Below are 18849 nucleotides of genomic sequence, written 5' to 3'. Positions count from 1 at the left end.
GGTTGCAGAATCCAGCCTCCTGGGACCCGGGGCCCTTTCCAGAGCTCAGTAGCAATCCACAAACAGCACCCAACAAGCTAGTCCATTTCGGAGTCTCTGGGCTGATGTGAATTATTGAGGCCCACAAAACACCGGTGTCAGCGACAACTCCCGCCACATGTCATCTGCGCTGTTATTAAAAATCAATTCTCTGGGGGCAAAGAAGTGCCCGCGCTGACAGTGTGCAATCTGTTACTGTCACTTATTTATTATCCACCTTCTCTGGGGAGTTTGAGAATGGAAACATCAGCACAACCATTTCCCTGTTTCCAGTTGAACACAGCAGGAGATGGGCTCGTATCACTGGCCAGGGCTGAAGCCGGACCTGCTCCCCCTTCCTTCTCCTACCATTCCCCCTCAATCCCAACCTATTGTCTTCCATCCCAGTCTAATAGTTCTGTGCGTGGGTTCGCTGCCAGGAGGTGGGACCTGCCAATTTGAAGGAATCTGCATGCATCTGTCTGTAATTAGTGTAGTGATGGTGGGGGCAAATCAATATGTAAGAGGGAGAGAAAATGTTTGCCTGTCCATCTGTCTGTCTTTTGGGGTGGTGGGGGTGATGGGGTGAACACCACCAGCCTGGCCAGGGTTTTCTCCTTCCTTGGCATCGTGTTTGCCCCAGCCCGGCGCTACTACTGCCATGAGTTCATCAGCAGCACACGTAACCATACAACACGCTGGCACCTGCTTCTTGAAATATGAATGAGTAGGCTTGCCCCAGCGTGGTGGCTCTCACCAAAGTGTAATCCCACCACTTTGGGAGGTCGAAGCAGGAGGATTGCTTGAGCCCAGGACTTCAAAACTAGTCTGGGCAACATGGCGAAACCCTGTCTCTACCAAAAAATACAAAAAATTAGCCAGGCATGGGAACATGCTCCTGTGGTCCCAGCTACTTGGGAGGCGGAAGTGGGAGAATGGTTTGAGCCTGGGAGGCGGAGTTTGCAGTGAGCTGAGATCATGCCATTGTACTCCAACGTGGGCAATAGAGCCAGACCCTGTCTCAAAAGGAAAAAAAAAAAAAAGAATTAATAGGCTTTTAGCATCATCATTTTAGAATCATGAGATTTTGTGCATAACAAGGGATCTTAGAGCACCTCAGTCCAACCATCTACCTCAGTGGGGAGCAACCGTTTTCTGCCTAAGGGCCAATTCAGGAAAAGTAAAAATGTTGATAGGCTACATTTCTTTTACAATATTTGTATCCTTTCTCCCACTAATTACACACCTAGGAATTTAGGTTAAAGAATCATCCAAAATGAGGGAAAGGTTCTGTGCATTAAAATCTTTGTTGTACTGTTTTTTTTAACCTAAATTTTAAATATTACCTACAAGGGCCACAGTGGGGAAATGTTTAAGGAAACCATGAGGCAACCAGTCAATGAAGTGCAATTATTAAAAGAGGCAAAGACGAAAACTAGATAGCACTGTGGGGAAGCGCTCATCGCATAGCGCTACATGGAGAAATACACCTAACTTGTATATGTGTTACAATTATAACTTGTAAACATTTATACCTATGAAGAAAGAGTATAAGAGAGCAAATGAAAAAAATGTGATAATGTTTATATAAAGTCATTTCTATAACAAATGAAGGCAAAGGTAAAGATGAATGAAGACCGGGCAAGGTGGCTCACGCCTATAATCCCAGCACTTCGGGAGGCCAAGGCGGGTGGATCACCTGAAGTCAGGAGTTCAAGACCAGCCTGACCAATATGGTGAAACCCTGTCCCTACTAAAACTACAAAAATTAGCCAGGCATGGTGGTGTGTGCCTGTAGTCCTAGCTACTCGGGAGGCTGAGGTGGGAGGATCAATTGAGGCAGGCAGGTGGAGGCTGCAGTGAGCAGTGATTGAGCCACTGCACTCCAGCCTGGATAACACAGAGCAAGACCTTGTTTCAAAAAAAATAATAAATCAATAAAGATGAATGAAGATGGCAACATAGATGGTAACATATTTATAACTGAGGGAGCTGGAAGAAAGATTGGCTTTTTAAAATCAAGAATTACATTATCTACAACTGCATTTGAACATTTATATATTCTTTCCTCATTTCTGAGGGGTTTCATTCTTTTAATTAAACTTTCAGAAATGACCAGAGACCCAGAGATGTTGGGTGTTTGCAGCAGGAAGAAGAATGAGCGTCAAGGTTTAGTTTTGGAGTAGACAAAGGCCAAAAAGCGATCTGGAAAGCAGGAAGAGAAAATTGACATTTAAGAGAGAGAGGGAGTGTGTGTGTGTGTGTGTGTGCGTGCGTGCGTGTGTGTCTGTGTATGGGTGGATATGAATACATTTCAGGACAGCACAACAGGAGGGTGGTCGTTTAGCCCTGAGTACAAAACATTGTGTAAAAAATGCTTTTTCTACTTGGCTCCGAATCTGAAAATAGCAAAAAGAGAACATTCTTGTGGACATCCTCATCCTTCTTAGGGGATCCATGCATCCCCTGATCTTTGCCCCACACCAAGTCACATGCCTTGTATGTGTGTGGTCCCAACTGTCTTGCCCCAGGCACAGGAGGGCTACCTGGAATCCGTTAGCTCTGGCAGGCAATTTCAGTGTGTGCCCATGAAGGAGCCAGTGGGATTATCATTCAGCATCCTTTATCGTTCACCATCCTCAGTATTTTTAGCTCCTAGTCCCTGAAGTGAGAATTGTGCTGTTGATACACATGGGGCTGTTCATCACTGCTCTACTAATTGCCTGAATTCTCCTTAAAACATCCATGGAAAGAAGCCCTTTGCTTGATTACCTTCTGAGACAAAGAGCTCACTCCCTTACCAGGCAACTCTATTCCACTTTTGACCAGCTATTAGAGCATCAGAAAAATTCTTCTGCTGAGCCGGAGGGTGACTCACTGTGGCCTCCCAACCATGGGCGAGGGCTGGCACTTTGACATCTCTAAAATAAAAATCAATAAACAAAAGTTTAACTGCAGAATTTAGGATTGAAGAGTGAATAATGAAAATTTTTCTGTCCAAACATTTCATGTATAAGAAGAAAAGACAGGCCAGGCACAGTGGCTCACACCTGTAATCCCAGCACTTTGGGAAACCGAGGCGGGTGGATCATGAGGTCAGGAGATGGAGACCATCCTGGCTAACATGGTGAAACCCCATCTCCACTGAAAATACAAAAAATTAGCCGGGCGTGGTGGCGGCGCCTGTAGTCCAACTAGTCGGGAGGCTGAGGCAGGAGAATGGCGTGAACCTGGGAGGCGGAGTTTGCAGTGAGCCGAGATAGCACCACTGCACTCCAGACTGGGCCACAGAGCGAGTTTCAGTCTCAAAAAAAAAAAAAAAAAGAAAAAGAAAAGAAAAGACAGATTCAGAGAGGTTTAGTGACTTGTTCAAGATCACTCATCCTCTCCTGAATACTGGCTATGGGTTAGTTGCTGTGCTTAACTCTGAAGGGGGAAAGAAAACAGAATGTGAATGAGACACAATTGCTGCCCTCAGGGAACTCTTGGTCTAGAAGGAGAAGTTAAGTAAATAAGCAACTACAATACAGGGTGATACCTGAGAGAAGAGCCATGGGGATGCAAGTGAGAGGCACACAACCCAGTCTTAGCCACCCAAAAGGCTTTCTGAAAGGAAGGTTAATAATCACCACTGACATTCATCAAACCGTGGCTATGCGCTGCACACAGGGCTAAGTGCTTTGGTTATGTTATCTTAGTCACCTTCTACCTTGTGAAGGATACACCACTGTTATCCCCATTTCACAGATCAGTAAATAGAGTCTGAATGAGATGAAGTAACTTGCCCAAAGTGATGCAATCAGTAGGTAGTCAAGTTGGAATTTAAACCCGAGACTATTTGTTTTCAGAATCACTCTTCTTAACTTGTGCTTTCAGGAAGGACTGAGGCTGAGAAACCAGAGGGGGTTACCTAAGTAGGGATGGGAGAGAAGAACATTCTAGGCCGGGAGAACATAAATGTCCTGGACAGGGGCCCTGAAGTCAGGAAAGGCATATCACCGGGGGAATCACAAGAAGCCACAGGTGTGGCTGCAATGTGGCTTCTGGGGGCAGGAGTGGGAAGAGATGCTGCCGAGTAGCCCCAAGGCACAGGCAGAACCAAGGCTGGGACTCACCTCTGGGCTCCTAGCCCAGTGCTCTTTCTACCACATTCTACCTGCTTCCCCATCGCAGACTAGCATCTGTTTTTATCTGCACCCATTTCAGACTGGAGGGAGCTGGCCTGTGTAAAAATGAGGTGTTTTCCTCCTCACCCAGAGAGGCCTCTGATGGGAATTGAGGAGTGGGGTGAAATGGAAGACGCAGAGAGAAAGGGGACAGGCACCGACCACTCTGCCAAAATGCAGTGTCTCCTCTGCAGTCCTGGAATCAGGTCACAGGACTCACCATGGCCTTTGACATACAAGCTGCGCACTTTCAGGCTTCTACCCTATGTGGGTAACTCCCAGAGGACTGGCCCCAAAATCCACTCAAAAACATAGAGGAGGAGTCATGACAATGATAGCAATCGTCATAGCTGATGTGACCAAGTGCTTCTGAACCCCTGGCATCCAGTCTTTCAATCCTCACAGCTAGCTTATGAAGTAGTATATTAGCTTTCCTCCTGGGCAAAGAGGAAGAAAATCTGCTCAAACCACCTTAAGCATAAAGAGAATGTATCAACTCAGATAACTGAAGAATGCACTGGAAGATACCGGGCTCTAGGGCTGGATGCAGGCACTGCAATGATACTGTCAGAATGTGTCTGTAATCCCAGCACTTTGGGAGGCTGAGGCGGGCAGATCCTGAGGTCAAGAGATGGAGACTATCCTGGCCAACAGGGTGAAACACTGTCTCTACTAAAAAAATAAATAAATTAAAAAAATACGAAAATTAACTGGGCCTAGTGGGCGCACACCTATAGTCCCAGCTACTCAGGAGGCTGAGGCAGAAGAATCGCTTGAACCCAGGTAGTGGAGGTTGCAGTGAGCTGAGATCATGCCACTGCACTCCAGCTTGGCAACAGAGTGAGACTGTCTGAAAAAGAAATACGTAGGCCGGGCGCAGTGGCTCACTCCTGTAATCCCAGCACTTTGGGAGGCCAAAGCAGGTGGATCACTTGTGAGGTCTGGAGTTCAAGACCAGCTTGGCCAAGATGGCAAAACCCCATTTCTACTAAAAACACAAAAATTAGGCAGGCATAGTGATGCACATCTGTAATCCCAGCTACTCAGGAGGCTGAGGCAGGAGAATCGCTTGAACCCGAGAGGCAAAAGTTGTAGTGGGCCAAGATCGTGCCACTGCACTCCAGCCTGGGCAACAAAGTGAGACTCTGTCTCAAAAAATAGTCATAAAATAAAAAATAAAAAGAAATGTGTCTCTGCCTCTAAGCCCTGTTTTCCTAAGTGGATTTCATTCTCAGGCAGTCTTTCTCTGTTTAAGACACAGAGGGTCCCGATGGGCTAAAAGTTTACATTCTAGTAGCTTAGCCACCCCACAAAATTAAACTGTTTCTGTCCTCGTCATTCCAGAGAAAGCCCCAGAAGTGTCTCTCCTCGGCTCCCTTAGGTTGCACGCTCAACCTCACACCAATCACTGTGACTCTGATTGGCCAGACCTGAGCCGTAGCTTCCTACAGAGTCCAAACCACTGGGACCAAGAGGTGGGGCATGGTGATCCCCAGTAGAAAATAGAGGAACTGCTACAGAAAAGAGCATTGATACCGAGAAACCCACACCCCCTAAAAATGTCTACTAGATGTAGTTACTAAGAATTCCTCCATTTTAGAGATGAAAAATCTGAGAAACCAAAAGATCTGAGAAACCAAAAAATCTGACAAACCAAAAGTCAGTTGTCTCAGCTCACACAGCCAGTACAGAGGAGGGATTCACACCCAGGCAGGCTGACTCCAGAGCCTTTGGTTCTTAACCCCCAGATCACCTGGGAACAGCTTAGCCCGCTCAGAAGAGAATTCACGCAGCCCTACCCACATTTAGAATGAGGATAGTTCCCACTGTTCACTGTATGAACTGTAGGACTTAGGGGTTCACAGACCCAAGGTTCATGCAGCCCAGAACTGAGGAATGGTTGTGCCCTAATGTTGCCCTGGTGATGCCCTCATCCGCATTCTGAAATTCTTAAGTTTGCCTTTAACATCCCCTAAGGGTTAGGTGAGGAGGAGGAGTTCCAAGTGCTTGAAGATGAGTCAGTCACTGAGAGTTGACAGTTGCTTGCCAGCCCAGCCTCTGGGAGGCATCAGGGAGAAGGGGAGGAGAAAGCGGAAGGAGCACTCGTTCTTCCACTTCTCTGGCATCCTTTAGGATGGTGGTTTGACAGGCAAGAGTACTTCTTTGGGGGCCAAACCAGGATGGAGAACCTGCAGTGTAGGCAGATTTAATGAGTTGTCCTAGTAAGTTACAATCCTGTTACTCTGCAGGTTGGTTGGTTTGTTAGTTTGTGATGGAGTTTCGCTCTTGTCTCCCAGGCTGGAGTACAATGGTATGATCTCGGCTCACTGCAACCTCCGCCTCCTGGGTTCAAGCAATTCTCCTGCCTCAGCCTCCTGAGTAGCTGGGATTTCAGGTGCCCACCACCACACCCGGCTAATTTTTGTATTTTTAGTAGAGAATGGAGCCTGACTTGCAGGTGTCACAACGCTAAAGCTGCCCTTGGGTCGTCTGGTGTTTTAAAATTAGGCCTCATTTGGAAATGACTAACAATGAAGCTGGGTGCATATGCAAAACAGCAAGCAGCCATCAAAGTCAATAGCAGTCAGGGGCTGGTATGATTCATAAATAGCCTCATGAATTAGAGGCTAAATGATGCTGATCAAAGTGTTAGGAAGTGCTTCTAGCTGTTCCTTCCCCGGGGAGGCGAGAAGCTATCATGAACACTCTAGATGGCTGTTTGCCTTCTTCCTGCTGTCCTAACTGCCTAAGCATTGAGGTTCACTTTCACCCTGCGAATTTCACCAGAGAACTGTGAGGTGGGAGGGGAAGGAGCCGATGGTGATGAGGATGTCCACAGAGGGTAACTAAGAGGAGAAAGAGAAGAGGAGATTACATGGAAAGAGGAGAGAAATAAGGGCCTTGCCTTAAAGCAAAAGGAGAAATCTTTTTAACCCTTGCTACTGGCATCAGCATCACCTCCGACTTTGTCAGAAATGCAGAATCTCAGGCCCCACCCCAGACCCACTGAATCAGAACCTTTGGAAGTGGGGCTCAGGAATCTGCATATTTACTAGCTTCCGAAGCTCACTCAGTGTGAGAGCCACTGTTCTCTATCAAGAGTAATTAGGCTCATGTCTCTATGTCAGTTGAAGACCAAGGGCAAGCTAACTTCAGTTGAAGGGAGAAGAAGAGCAAATTAATTTGTTATTATTCCATCTGTACTTCCACTGTCAGCATTAATTGTCTCTTTGTTCTACCAGGACTCTCTGCCTGCAATAAAGTTGTTAGTCCTTACCCTGAAGGGTGATTATCGCCAACACAGGTGATGGTGCCCATCAGTCACTAAAGAAGCCTTTGAGTTTCTATGAATTTGCAGATTTTTTTATGCAGTTGATGATTAATCCTTTAATGGAGAATATAATCTATGTGTTGTGGATGTGTTCGTGTTGCTACTTGAGCACGGAGCAGTGTTCATTGAATTTTTTCATGTACCTGTCCTCTAGGCATTTGTGGAAGGCTTAGTATATGGCACCACTGTGTAAGTGAGAATAGCTCCTAGCTGCCTACACCACAGGGTGGAGAGAGGCATGATTAATACCAGGTGGGGTGCCCAGCCCTTCTGACATGCTGTGGGAAGAGGCACTCAGGTGCACACAAGTGCCAGACTCGTGTATGTGTGTGGCTGATGCCAAAGCCGTTTCCATAACAGTGAGTGTTCGGCTCCAGAGACTCTCCTGGGGAGCTGAGGACACCCTCCCTCTGTCACCAAAGCTGGGATTGGTAGCATTTCTCAACTCCCTTAAGATCTCTTTAGGTAAATACGAAGGGAACTAATTTACTGAGCTCCTTGATACCAGATACCCTTCAAGACTCTTTCACAAATATCAATATTGATTAGTCATTTAGCACTTAGAAAATGCTGGCTCTCTCTACGTGGATGAACAGACCCATGACAACTTTCCGTGGCAAGTCTTTTTATTCTCATACTTATTTTACAACAGAGGCTGAGGCACAGAGAGGGTTAATTGCTTTGCCCTCAGTCACACAGCTGGTGAGCGACAAAGTCAGGTTTGACTGCACACAGCCTGGCTCCAGAACTTCCGGTCTTAAGCACAGCTCTTCACATGATCTCTGAAACTCTAGTAACTCTCTTGGGTAGATATGTCTCTTCATTTTTCAGCCGCAAAAAGGAAGGCCCAGAAAAGTGACATAACTTATCCAGTGTTCCACAGCTAAAAGAGACTGGTTTCTGATTTCACCTCAGGTCTATCAGATTGAAAAGTCCACCCGCTTCTTCCCCAGACCCTCTCCTCCCTCCATCCTTGCTGCTGAGCTGGGCATAGAACATTCATGCACCCAGAGCAAAGGGGGCAGCAGCTACTGCTAGGAGCAGTGGGGCTCTGAGCAAAACTGAAGGGTGGCAAGACCAGGCACTGGAGACCCTGAGAAAATGTGCTAAATTCAAATTACTGGATGCTAACCTTCCGACCTGTGCCCTCTGCTTCAGAACCCTCCACGGCAACGACATTTCCAGCGTTCCTGAAGGCTCCTTCAACGACCTCACATCTCTATCCCATCTGTAAGTAGCGGTCTTTCTCCCCAGTGCGCATTCAAAACATGAAAGCATGGAAGTGTCAGCGACAATGTCATCAGTGTCAGCATTTTGGCACATGTCCTTTCCTTATGCATACAGTATATTTTACAACAATGTATCCACACCATGCATATTGTCTTGTTCCCCACCTCAGAAGCCTTCAAAGGAATCCTCAATTATGTAAACAGTGTAAATATTTAATAAGAACTAATAGAAAACATGTACTGTGGGCTGAACACGTTAGATAAGTTTTCGATTTATTTCTTGCAGCTGTAAGGCATTTTTATCCTTTTATTATATATAATAACATTGTGTCTAAGCATGGCACAGCTAGCAGATGGCAGGGCCCAGGATCAGATCCAGGTTTGCCTTGACTCCAAAGCACATATTCTTAACCACTCTACACTCTGCAACAGGTATCCCTTCTTATTTTACACAGGAAACACTGAGGCCCATAAATATTAGCTGACTAGCTAAAGGTTGACTATCAGGTCAGTGAGATGTTGGACTAGAACCTAGGTTCCCTCACTCCCAGGCCAGACCTCTCTTCCCCAGATCAGGGATCTCTGTATTTTTTTATACACCTCTGTCAGTGAACATTTTCGAGTTTGTATTCCTTCTATATGCATATTTAATTATTTTCATGTGTGCATACACTATAAGATGGATATACTACATATGCATATTCTAAAACTTTCAAAAATAGAATCATTAAAAGATACAATTTTTTTTAAAAAAACAGAATTTCTAGTATTTTCTTCCCAGTCACAACTTTGGAGATGTCTATACTGGACTTAACCCTCCTCCCCTGCATTCTTCAGTCAAGTGGTCTGAAGCTGCTTCCTAGGTTGCTGGGTTTCAGTACCTTCTCTGCAGAGTATATCCTCCAGTGGGCCCTTTGGCAGGACAAGGGAACCAGATAATCAGATGGCCAGAGATCCAGGAAGCTCCCTAAAGGAGCTAGGATGGGGTTGAGTTGACGAGTGAGTCTTAACTGCGTAGGTGAGAACCACTCCTCAGAAGTGGAAGGGGCTGGGATGGGAGTTGAAACATCAACAGCATTGGAAGTACACTCTGGAGACATTAACTTTGCCACAGTGGAGACGACTACTCCGCTGGCCCCATGTTGGACACCTCCAGCCTAGCCAAAGTCTGAAAATGCATTTTCAGAGAGCCGAAGATATGAAGCCTACAGGCCAAGCTGGGCAGGGGGCCCTGACTTCCTGTTCTGCCTCCTAGGGCACTGGGAACCAACCCACTCCACTGTGACTGCAGTCTTCGGTGGCTGTCAGAGTGGGTGAAGGCGGGGTACAAGGAGCCTGGCATCGCCCGCTGCAGTAGCCCTGAGCCCATGGCTGACAGGCTCCTGCTCACCACCCCAACCCACCGCTTCCAGTGCAAAGGTAGGTGACGCCCACACCCCACCCTCCCCTGTCCCTTGTGGGGTCTGTTGTGTTCTCAGCAACCTGTCAGAGCAGGGCATCTCAAGAGATGCAGCTTCAGAAACCTTCACCCTGTCTCTTCCATGGGTCCCACACAAAGAGGCTCAGATGCTGACGCTGATGTGGACCCTCATCTAATGGGCCAAGTGTCATTCTCTCCAAGTCCCCTGCTGGCATTGCCACACATGTCCTCACTGACTTCTGTACATGTCTTTCCATAGTGGAGAACATCTTTTTTTTTTTTTTTTTCCCATCTTTTGTAGAGACAAGTTCTCACTATGTTGCACAGGCTGGTCTCAAACTCCTGATCTCCAATGATCGTCCTGCTTTGGCCTCCCAAAATGCTGGGATTACAGGCATAAGCCACTGCACCTGGCCTTGAGAAAAATCTTTTCCAACCTGCATTTTTTTATCCAATATTATTAAAACATAAGCATTTTCTCATTTTACCCGGCAAACTTACTGTACATGTGATTTTTTTATTGATCATATTATTATAACAACAAACTACTACTGAGTTCTTATGCAACAGGAATGATGTTAAGCACCTTCTCGTGTATTTTTTTTCTCATTCTTCATATAACAGCTTATTTAATTCTCTAATGCCTCTATGTGATCAACTTTTAATATTATCCTCATTTCTAAAAATGAGAAAATCAAGGCTTAACAGGCTTCCCGGTCTATCTGATTCCATAATGCACAGTCTTCATCATCAAGCCATAATATTCCAGTACCACTTACTTAATCCATTTCTGGTTTTGAACTTTAGAGTATTTCCATTTTTTTTTTCTTACCATTGACACATAAAGATCTTTCTCTATTTGAAATCATGTTCTCAGATAAGATTCAGAGAACAGAAATTACTGAATCAAAGTATATTATTATTTTTAAGGTCTTCACACATTTTGCCAAACTGATTTTCAAAAAGGGTTATAACCCATTTACATTCCCAGTAGCATCCTTCGATTGCATTTTTTATTAGACTCTGTCGTTATTTTCTCTTATTTTCTCATCCTTGCTAATTCAATAGGTTAAAAAAAAAAAAAACTCCTTTTATTTTTGTCTTTTGTTATTGGGGAACCTGAATTTTTTATCAAAAAGTTACTTCTCATTTGTATACACAATTGTCTGTTAATATCTTTTGCTCATCTCTGAGAGGCTTAATACTTATTTTGATATATAGATATACTTTAATTACCCTCTCAAACTTTAGTGTGTCCCATACTTCTGCTGCAAGCAGAAAAACATTCCATTGGCTTAAAGCTAATTTTAATTTTCCTCTTCCTGCTTCTAAGATATCTGATCTGATACTACAGAGGCTCACCTAGGCCAAGAATAGTATAGTTCTCAATCTTGGCTGCACACTTTGGAAATCATATAGGAGCTTTTAAAATTACTGAAGCCTGGCTCCACCCTCTAGGTTTTGATTAAATTGGTCTGGGGCACAACCTGGGTGTGGGGACTTTTAAAAGCACTGCAGCTGGGGTCTGGGCATGGTGGCTCACGCCTCTAATGCCAGCACTTTGGGAGGCTGAGGCAGGTGGATCACTTGAGATCAGGAGTTCAAGACCAGTCTGCCCAACAAGAGGAAACCCCATCTCTACTAACAATACAAAAATTAGCCAGGTGTGGCTGTGCATGTCTGTAATCCCAGCTACTCGGGAGGCTGAGGCAGAAGAATTGCTTGAATCCGGGAGGTGGAAGTTGCAGTGAGCCAAGATTGCGCCACAGCACTCCAGCCTGGGCAAGAGAGTGAAACTCCATCTCAAAAAACAAAAGCACTGTAGCTGGTAGTGTAAGGCAGCCAAGTCATCCAGGTTTTGTCCGGGCCATTCTTGGTTTTAGGACTGAAAGCTCTGTGTCCTGCAAACCCCCTCAGCCCCAAGCAAACCAAGACAGATAGTCTTCCTATTCTACTGTGAAGCCGGATTGAGCCCCCTAGTACCAGCACTCAATCAGGCCACTCTGTTTACTCATCCACAAATGGTCACTCACTGAAGTCCATCTCAGCCCATCTCCAAGTTGATGACTGTTAGTCCCAAGGTCATTTATAGTCCTGACACTACGTATGGCCTGTTTATCCAGGGCTCATTGTCAAAGCTGGCTGCAGCAGCAGGACAGAGCCCCCTTTGCAAAGCTCTGCGAAGGACCCTGACCTCCCTCCAGTGCTTGCAGCTAAAGCAAGCACAGCTGAAATGGTCACAGATGTCACATGGACCTGAGCAGTTTTCCGTCCATTGTCAACATCATCGCCGTGTCCTCTGGGGCCATCCATTTCTTTCTTCCAAGGTTTTCCAGGGGGGACTTCCTCTGTGTGCCTTTGGCCCAAGCACTGTGCCCTGCTTAGCCTGGCACAGACTGTTCCATGGGGAGGGGTATTTGTGGCTAGAAAAATGGGAGGTCCAAATAGAGTCTGGGCTCAGAGCTTCCTGGAATGTGAAAAGATACACAGGGGGTTTCTAATTATGGTGCATTGTTTGCAGATTAGCACCAAAATCGGATCAGGCTAATTACAGTAATTGATTTGACTGCAGAAGTGTTTCTGAATGATGTCCCACTGTGACTTTTCCTCACTGGACAGTGGCTGAATTAATGGGACGCTAGCTGGACTGGACGTGCTGGTTGAGGAGAGCCAGCTGCCATCTGGGCATGGAGTTGGGGAGGGGCTGGCACTGGCTGAGGGAGGGCCCAAAGCAGAGGGGAAGGGAGGTGTGGCAGTGAGTGCACTCAGGACCTGCTGTCAGTACTCTGGTTTTGCTGCCCAGGGCCTGTGGACATCAACATTGCAGCCAAATGCAATGCCTGCCTCTCCAGCCCATGCAAGAATAACGGGACATGCACCCAGGATGCTGTGGAGCTGTACCGCTGTGCCTGCCCCTACAGCTACAAGGTATGCTGGAGGCCCTGCCCCCCACATTCATGCCTCAGGCTCCTCCTTCAGCCCTGGCCCTAGAGAGGGGCACCGCGCCCTGCGTACCCTCCCTTCTCCAAGGGACAGCCTGGATGAGTCCATCGCACAGGTCACCACCCCAAATGCAAGCCCAGAGTTTCAGGCAGCCTGTCTAATGCACACATCTGATGCAGGTGGAGTGAGAGTGAGCTGGCATCCCCAGGTCTCTGTCCCCAGGGGGATTGTGTGTGTGTAGTGACAGGCTTAGAGGCAGCCTCACTCTGGGAATGGGACTACCTGATGTATTTCTAGACTATGGCTTGCTTCTAGCAGATAGTGTCAGAGTGCCACCTATGGGCATGGGACAAAAGAGCCAAAGGATTCCCTTTGAAACCAGCCACCTCCAAAGCCTTAAACTTACCACGGAGTCCTAGACCCATGCACCCTCATTTCATACGCTGATTATAAAAATCAGAGAAGAGAATAAATGTATAAGGTCCAGATGAATGCCTGGTCTTTATTGATGATTCAAAAGAGAAATATACTATGTATGGAACTGAGAATGTTATAAATTCACAGTCACAGGGCACTCACACACACACAAAATGTTATTAATAGGAGGGGAGAATAGAGATTAACAGCAGACATCCTCAGGATGTGTGGATCCTCTCAAACTCTGTTGTATGCATTCAGCAGAGAAAACTCAGACTGTGCAGTTACACAGAGAAGCAGGTGGGGATTCCAGCTTTGTCATTTACTAGCTGTGTGGCCATGGCTAGTAATTTCGTCTGTCTTCCCAGCTGCAAACTAGGACCTGCCTCATAGGTTTGCCATGAGAATCAAATGTACAGTAATGTACGCAATACACCTAGGACGATACCTGGCATTCAGTAAGCACTCAATAAGCCGGCATACTGCTGCCTTTTACCTTTACCCTTGCATGGTGGTCCCTCATACCTGGGTGTGGAATAGGGCATCAGTAGCAGGTGGTATGTTGCTGGTTTGATCCAGGATTATCAATCAACGTCTCTGTGAACTGCCAAGAGACTTCAGTCCTTCTTCTAGAACTGTGACTGCATTTGTAACATTCTCAATTCCATACATAGTGTAGTTCTCTTTTGAGTCATCAGTAAAGGCCAGGCACTCATCTGGAGCTTATGCATTTATGTTCTTCTCTGACGTTTATAATCAGCGTATGAGATGGGTAGTATCATCCTTATTCTAAAGAGACTGTTCACATTCTGATTCTTGCTTCCTTCTCTTTAACACTGGCCTGAGTCTGAAAGTAGCAGAGCTGGGTTTGAAGTCCAGGCTTCTTCCAACTACACTTGACTGCACTATGAAGCATGACCTGACCGTCAGGGTCAGGGCAAAGAGAGTATCTGCAGGGCTACTGCAGGATAAGGCCACTTGTTTGAACTTTGTTCTCAAGATTCTGAACATCATGTCAATTTTAGAAGAATTTGAACAGAGATTTTGATCTTGAGGAAAGTGTTGAGCCCAGGCAGGTCTAGGATGCATGATGTTGATGGTAATGGTGAAGATGATGTTGGTGAAGGTGATGATGGTGATGGTATCAGTGAGGATGGATGATGACAAAGGTGACAGTGGTGATGATGGTGATGGTGTTGATGATGGCAATGGTGCTAATGGTACAGATGGTGATGATGATGATAACTATGATAATAACAGTAACATAAGAGCCAGCATTTATTGAGTACCTACTATGTACTGACAGTAGACTAAATAAAGTACATGTATTATCTTGCATACTCCTCATCAGAGTCCTAGAATACAGTTCCTAAAATGACCCTCATTTTACAGTTGAAGAAACTGAGCATGGTAGGTAAGGGAGTTGGGATTCAAAGCTCAGAACCAAATGACTCCAGAAGCTGTGCTCCTGGCCACTGCACTCACTGCCTGTTGGCAAGTGCAGTGATTGCAGGGGCTGAGGTTGGGGATCCCTGACTATTCAGGACCTGTCTGAATTGCCAGGTTAGAAACAAGTAGAATGTAGCCATGGGAAGAACACCAAGCAGGACCCTCTGGAGCCTTTGCCTATAGGATGCATGACCTTGGACAGATGCCGCTCTTCTCCCCACCTCAGTTTCCTCAGCCATAAAACCGGGCAGGCTGAACCCAAGGGATCCTTTAACTGAGGGTTGCATCACATTCTCTGTGCTGAGTATGTCCCTCCTGCTTTCCTTCTTGCCAGGGTTAGAGCCCACCCAAACAGAGCGACTGAGGTGGTAGTTCTGCATGAGTGGCTAAGTTAACAGAAATCCCCAGATGCCTGCAAAACCGAGCTCAAAGTTCAGGCATTTATCTACCTATTTCCAGATATCTCCATTTTCCCATCTACTAGCTGAGTGACCTTGGGAAGCCACAATGTTACAAAAAAGCACAGGAATCACTGTGTAACATTTGATAGAAGCTACTCTTAATCTACTATAATGCCAGGCCTTTGTGAAGCAGTTTAAACATATTATCTCTTGCAGCACTCTTAATTACCCTGTGAAATAAGTTTTATTATCCTCTTTTAATAGATGAAGAAACTAAGGTTCATAAAGATGAAATAATTTACCCAAGCTCTCACACTTAGGAAGTGCATGAGCTACAACTAGAACTCAGCTATCTCTTGCAAGAAAGTCTCTACACTCACAACCCAAGTGAGATTCTCCCTAAGCCTAACTCTCCCCACCTGTAACTGAGAATACTCATACTCACATGCAGTGCTGTTGGAAGGATGAAAAGGGGCTATGTGTGTACTTTGCCTACCTCAGTGCCAGGATTCAGTAGATACTTCACAAAGGGTCATTATTTTGCCACTATTTTAAGATTTGGGGAAAAAAAATATATCTGTTGGCTGATTCTGTTTCAGCCATTTAGTTTCAGGCACATATATTCAGTGTCTCAGAACAGTGCTCCTCAAACTTTTGTGTGCAAAAGAATCACCTGGAGAGCTTATTAAAATGCAAGTTCTAGTTCATTAGATCCGAGGTCAGGCCTGAGAATGTGCATTTTTTACCAGCTCCCAGGACATGCCAGTGCCACTAGTCCAAGGAGCACACTTTGAGTAGTAAGGACTTAGAGCAGCACTCCTGGTCCCATCTCAAAAAGAGGTTTCCAATGAGGGTAGCTGTTCCCAGTGTTTTTTTGTTTGTTTGTTTTGTTTTGTTTTGTTTTGTGAGACAGAGTCTCACTCTGTTGCCAGGCTGGAGTGCAGTGGCACGATCTCAGCTCACTGCAACCTCTGCCTCCTAGGTTCAAGTGATTCTCCTGCCTCAGACTCCTGAGTAGCTGGGACTACAGGCACACACCACCATGCCCAGCTAATTTTTGTATTTTTAATAGATACAGGGTTTCACCATGTTGGCCAGGATGGTCTCAATCTCTTGACCTTATGATCTGCCCACCTCGGCCTCCCAGAGTGCTGGGGGTACAGGTATGAGGCAGCGCGCCCGCCCCCTAGTGTCTTTTAAAGCAGTGATTCCCAACTTTTTGGCACCAGGGACCAGATTCATGGAAGACAATTTTTTCACGGAACTAGGGTCTTCATCAGGGTCTTCGGATGAAACTGTTCCACCTCAGATCATCAGGCATTAGTTAGATTCTCATAAGGAATGAGCAACCTAGATCCCTCGCATGCGCTGTTCACAATAGGGCTCGCACTGCTATGAAAACCTAACACCACCGCTGAGCTGACAGGAGGCGGAGCTTGGGTGGTAATGCTCCCGCCCCATCTGCTCACCTCCTGCTGTGCAGCCCAGTTCCTAACAGGCCAGGGACCGGTACCAGTCCATGGCGCAGGGGTTGGCGACACCTGTTTTAAAGGAAGCCAGTCAGGATTCCTGGCCATGTCCTATACACACACACACACACACACACACACACACACAAAGTGGGATGAGGAGTAGAAAGTGTGGTGGAGGACCACGGAGCATCACAGATCTGGTAGATTTGAGCAAAATGAGGCTGAAGAGAATTGAATCAGGCTAATTAGCCAGGCATTGGCAATAGTGATTATTTTTCAAGGAGATGTAAGTGACAGAAATCCCTACCTCCAGGCCCAATTACCATGTCATCAGGCACTAGGCTCTGTCTCCTGGATTTCTGTGCTTGGCGTGAAAGGCTGTAGGAGTTGCCACCACCTCTACCACCACCGCCACTGCCACCGTTGGGAGGGTTTGACCTGAAGTCACTGGTACTTGCCAGTTCCCCAGAGCAGGGGCTAGCCCAGGCAGCGGCTGGAGAGGTCTTGCCTTGACCTTCTCAAGGTTCTTTGTACTGCCCTTCACGGTCCATGTGTTGGCGGCCACCACTCCCACATATGCACCTCTGGAACTATTTGGCACCAACCAAAGACCTGAAAAAGTATTTTAGTCACTCACATTCAGCCCTGCCTCAGACCCCAAGCAGCAGCAGCAGCAGCAGCAGCAGCAGCAGCAGCAGCAGCAGCAGCAGCAGCAGCATCGCTATTATTTATGGAGCTGCCATTACATGCTAGACGTCTTACATATATATGATTTCTAACCATTAACTAATTCCCCATAGGGTAGGTCGTATTATTTCTATTTCATAAGTGGTAAAAACAAGGCTCAGAGAGAACTAGTCACTTCCTCAAGGAACACAGCAGCCAACTTAGAATGTGCACTCCCATCTGCGTGCCCCCAGAACGTGTGTTTTGAGAGGGGCAGGCTAAGTGGTCCCACATAGAGGCTCCCAGCACTAACTTTGGGCTGGATGCCTGGGTTCAGCTGCTTGCTCCCCGTTTCACTTACTGCTGTGCGATCTTGGCCATATTACCTCACTTTCTAAGTCTGTCTTTCCTGTCTGTAAAAATGAGTGTAATAACAATCACACCAATCTCATAAGTTGTTGTGAACATGATACACAATCATGAATATAAAACACTTAGCATGAGGCCTGGAATGGAAAATGTGCTCAGCAATGTGAGTGAGAATTAGTATTACAGTTTCCATTCCACACCGACTTTCAGAAAGGGGCCCTGTGTTGTTATGGTTTAGGATAAAACCAGATACCAGCCCAAGCTGCACTCTCCCTGTCCCCCTCCAAGAAACCTCGGACTGGCCCCTTAGCTGGGACAGGGCACGAAGGGAACCAGACGGACATGGTGCATGCCTTCCAGCTGCTAGAGATGGGCCTGAGGCTCTGGCATTTGAGAGGGTCCGCAGCAGAGGCTGTCCTGGACCTAAGGCCGTCGGCCCAGTTGGCTGCGACGTCACAGCCAGGAGGCCCCAGTTCCATTCCATCACATCACCGGCAACAGCAGAAGCGGGAAGAGGATTTTCTCAGGCAGATGGCGAGCAGGTGGTGTGGCAGTGGGCGGGCTCCCATGATCACCTCCACCTGGTCTGTGCCAAGCCACTGAGCCCAGGGCCCAGACAGGATGCGGCAGTAGCCTCCCCAGACCCCACGCTACCAGGTCCTGCAAGGGACTGCATGCCAAGACTTGGATGAGCTTGGTCTTGTCCCAAGGGAGAAGCAGGAGCCAGAAGGCCAAGAAGAGTTGGGCTGCTCCCTGGGACAGTGGGTCTCCTGCAGCTCAGTCTCTACCTTGGAGCTGCCTTCCTCAGGGCCGCTGCCCTCGGTGCTCCTGCTGCCTGGCACGCTCCTCTCCCCACCTTCCATGCAGTTGGCTCCTTCTCAGCTCACACATCCCCTTCAGAGGTGCCTGCTCCAAAGAATCCCACACCACCCTGAGCTCTCTAGTGCCAGGGTTCCCACCTGGCCTAA

The 18849-nt window shown here is 46.8% G+C and overlaps 1 protein-coding gene across 1 annotated transcript in view; it reads left to right on the top strand.

Moving 5' to 3' along the window:
- Nucleotides 1-18849, top strand: part of SLIT3 (slit guidance ligand 3) — a 641372-nt gene that overhangs the window by 581802 nt on the left and 40721 nt on the right. The window contains exons 24-26 of the mRNA XM_015141360.3: nucleotides 8674-8745; nucleotides 10000-10163; nucleotides 12968-13092. Of these exons, the coding sequence (XP_014996846.3) occupies nucleotides 8674-8745; nucleotides 10000-10163; nucleotides 12968-13092 (361 nt within the window). The remainder of the gene's footprint in view (nucleotides 1-8673; nucleotides 8746-9999; nucleotides 10164-12967; nucleotides 13093-18849) is intronic.

The sequence above is a fragment of the Macaca mulatta genome, chromosome 6, assembly GCF_049350105.2.
Source record: "Macaca mulatta isolate MMU2019108-1 chromosome 6, T2T-MMU8v2.0, whole genome shotgun sequence".
NCBI classification, from domain to species: Eukaryota; Metazoa; Chordata; class Mammalia; order Primates; family Cercopithecidae; genus Macaca; species Macaca mulatta.
This window is presented reverse-complemented; position numbering and strand designations above follow the sequence as displayed.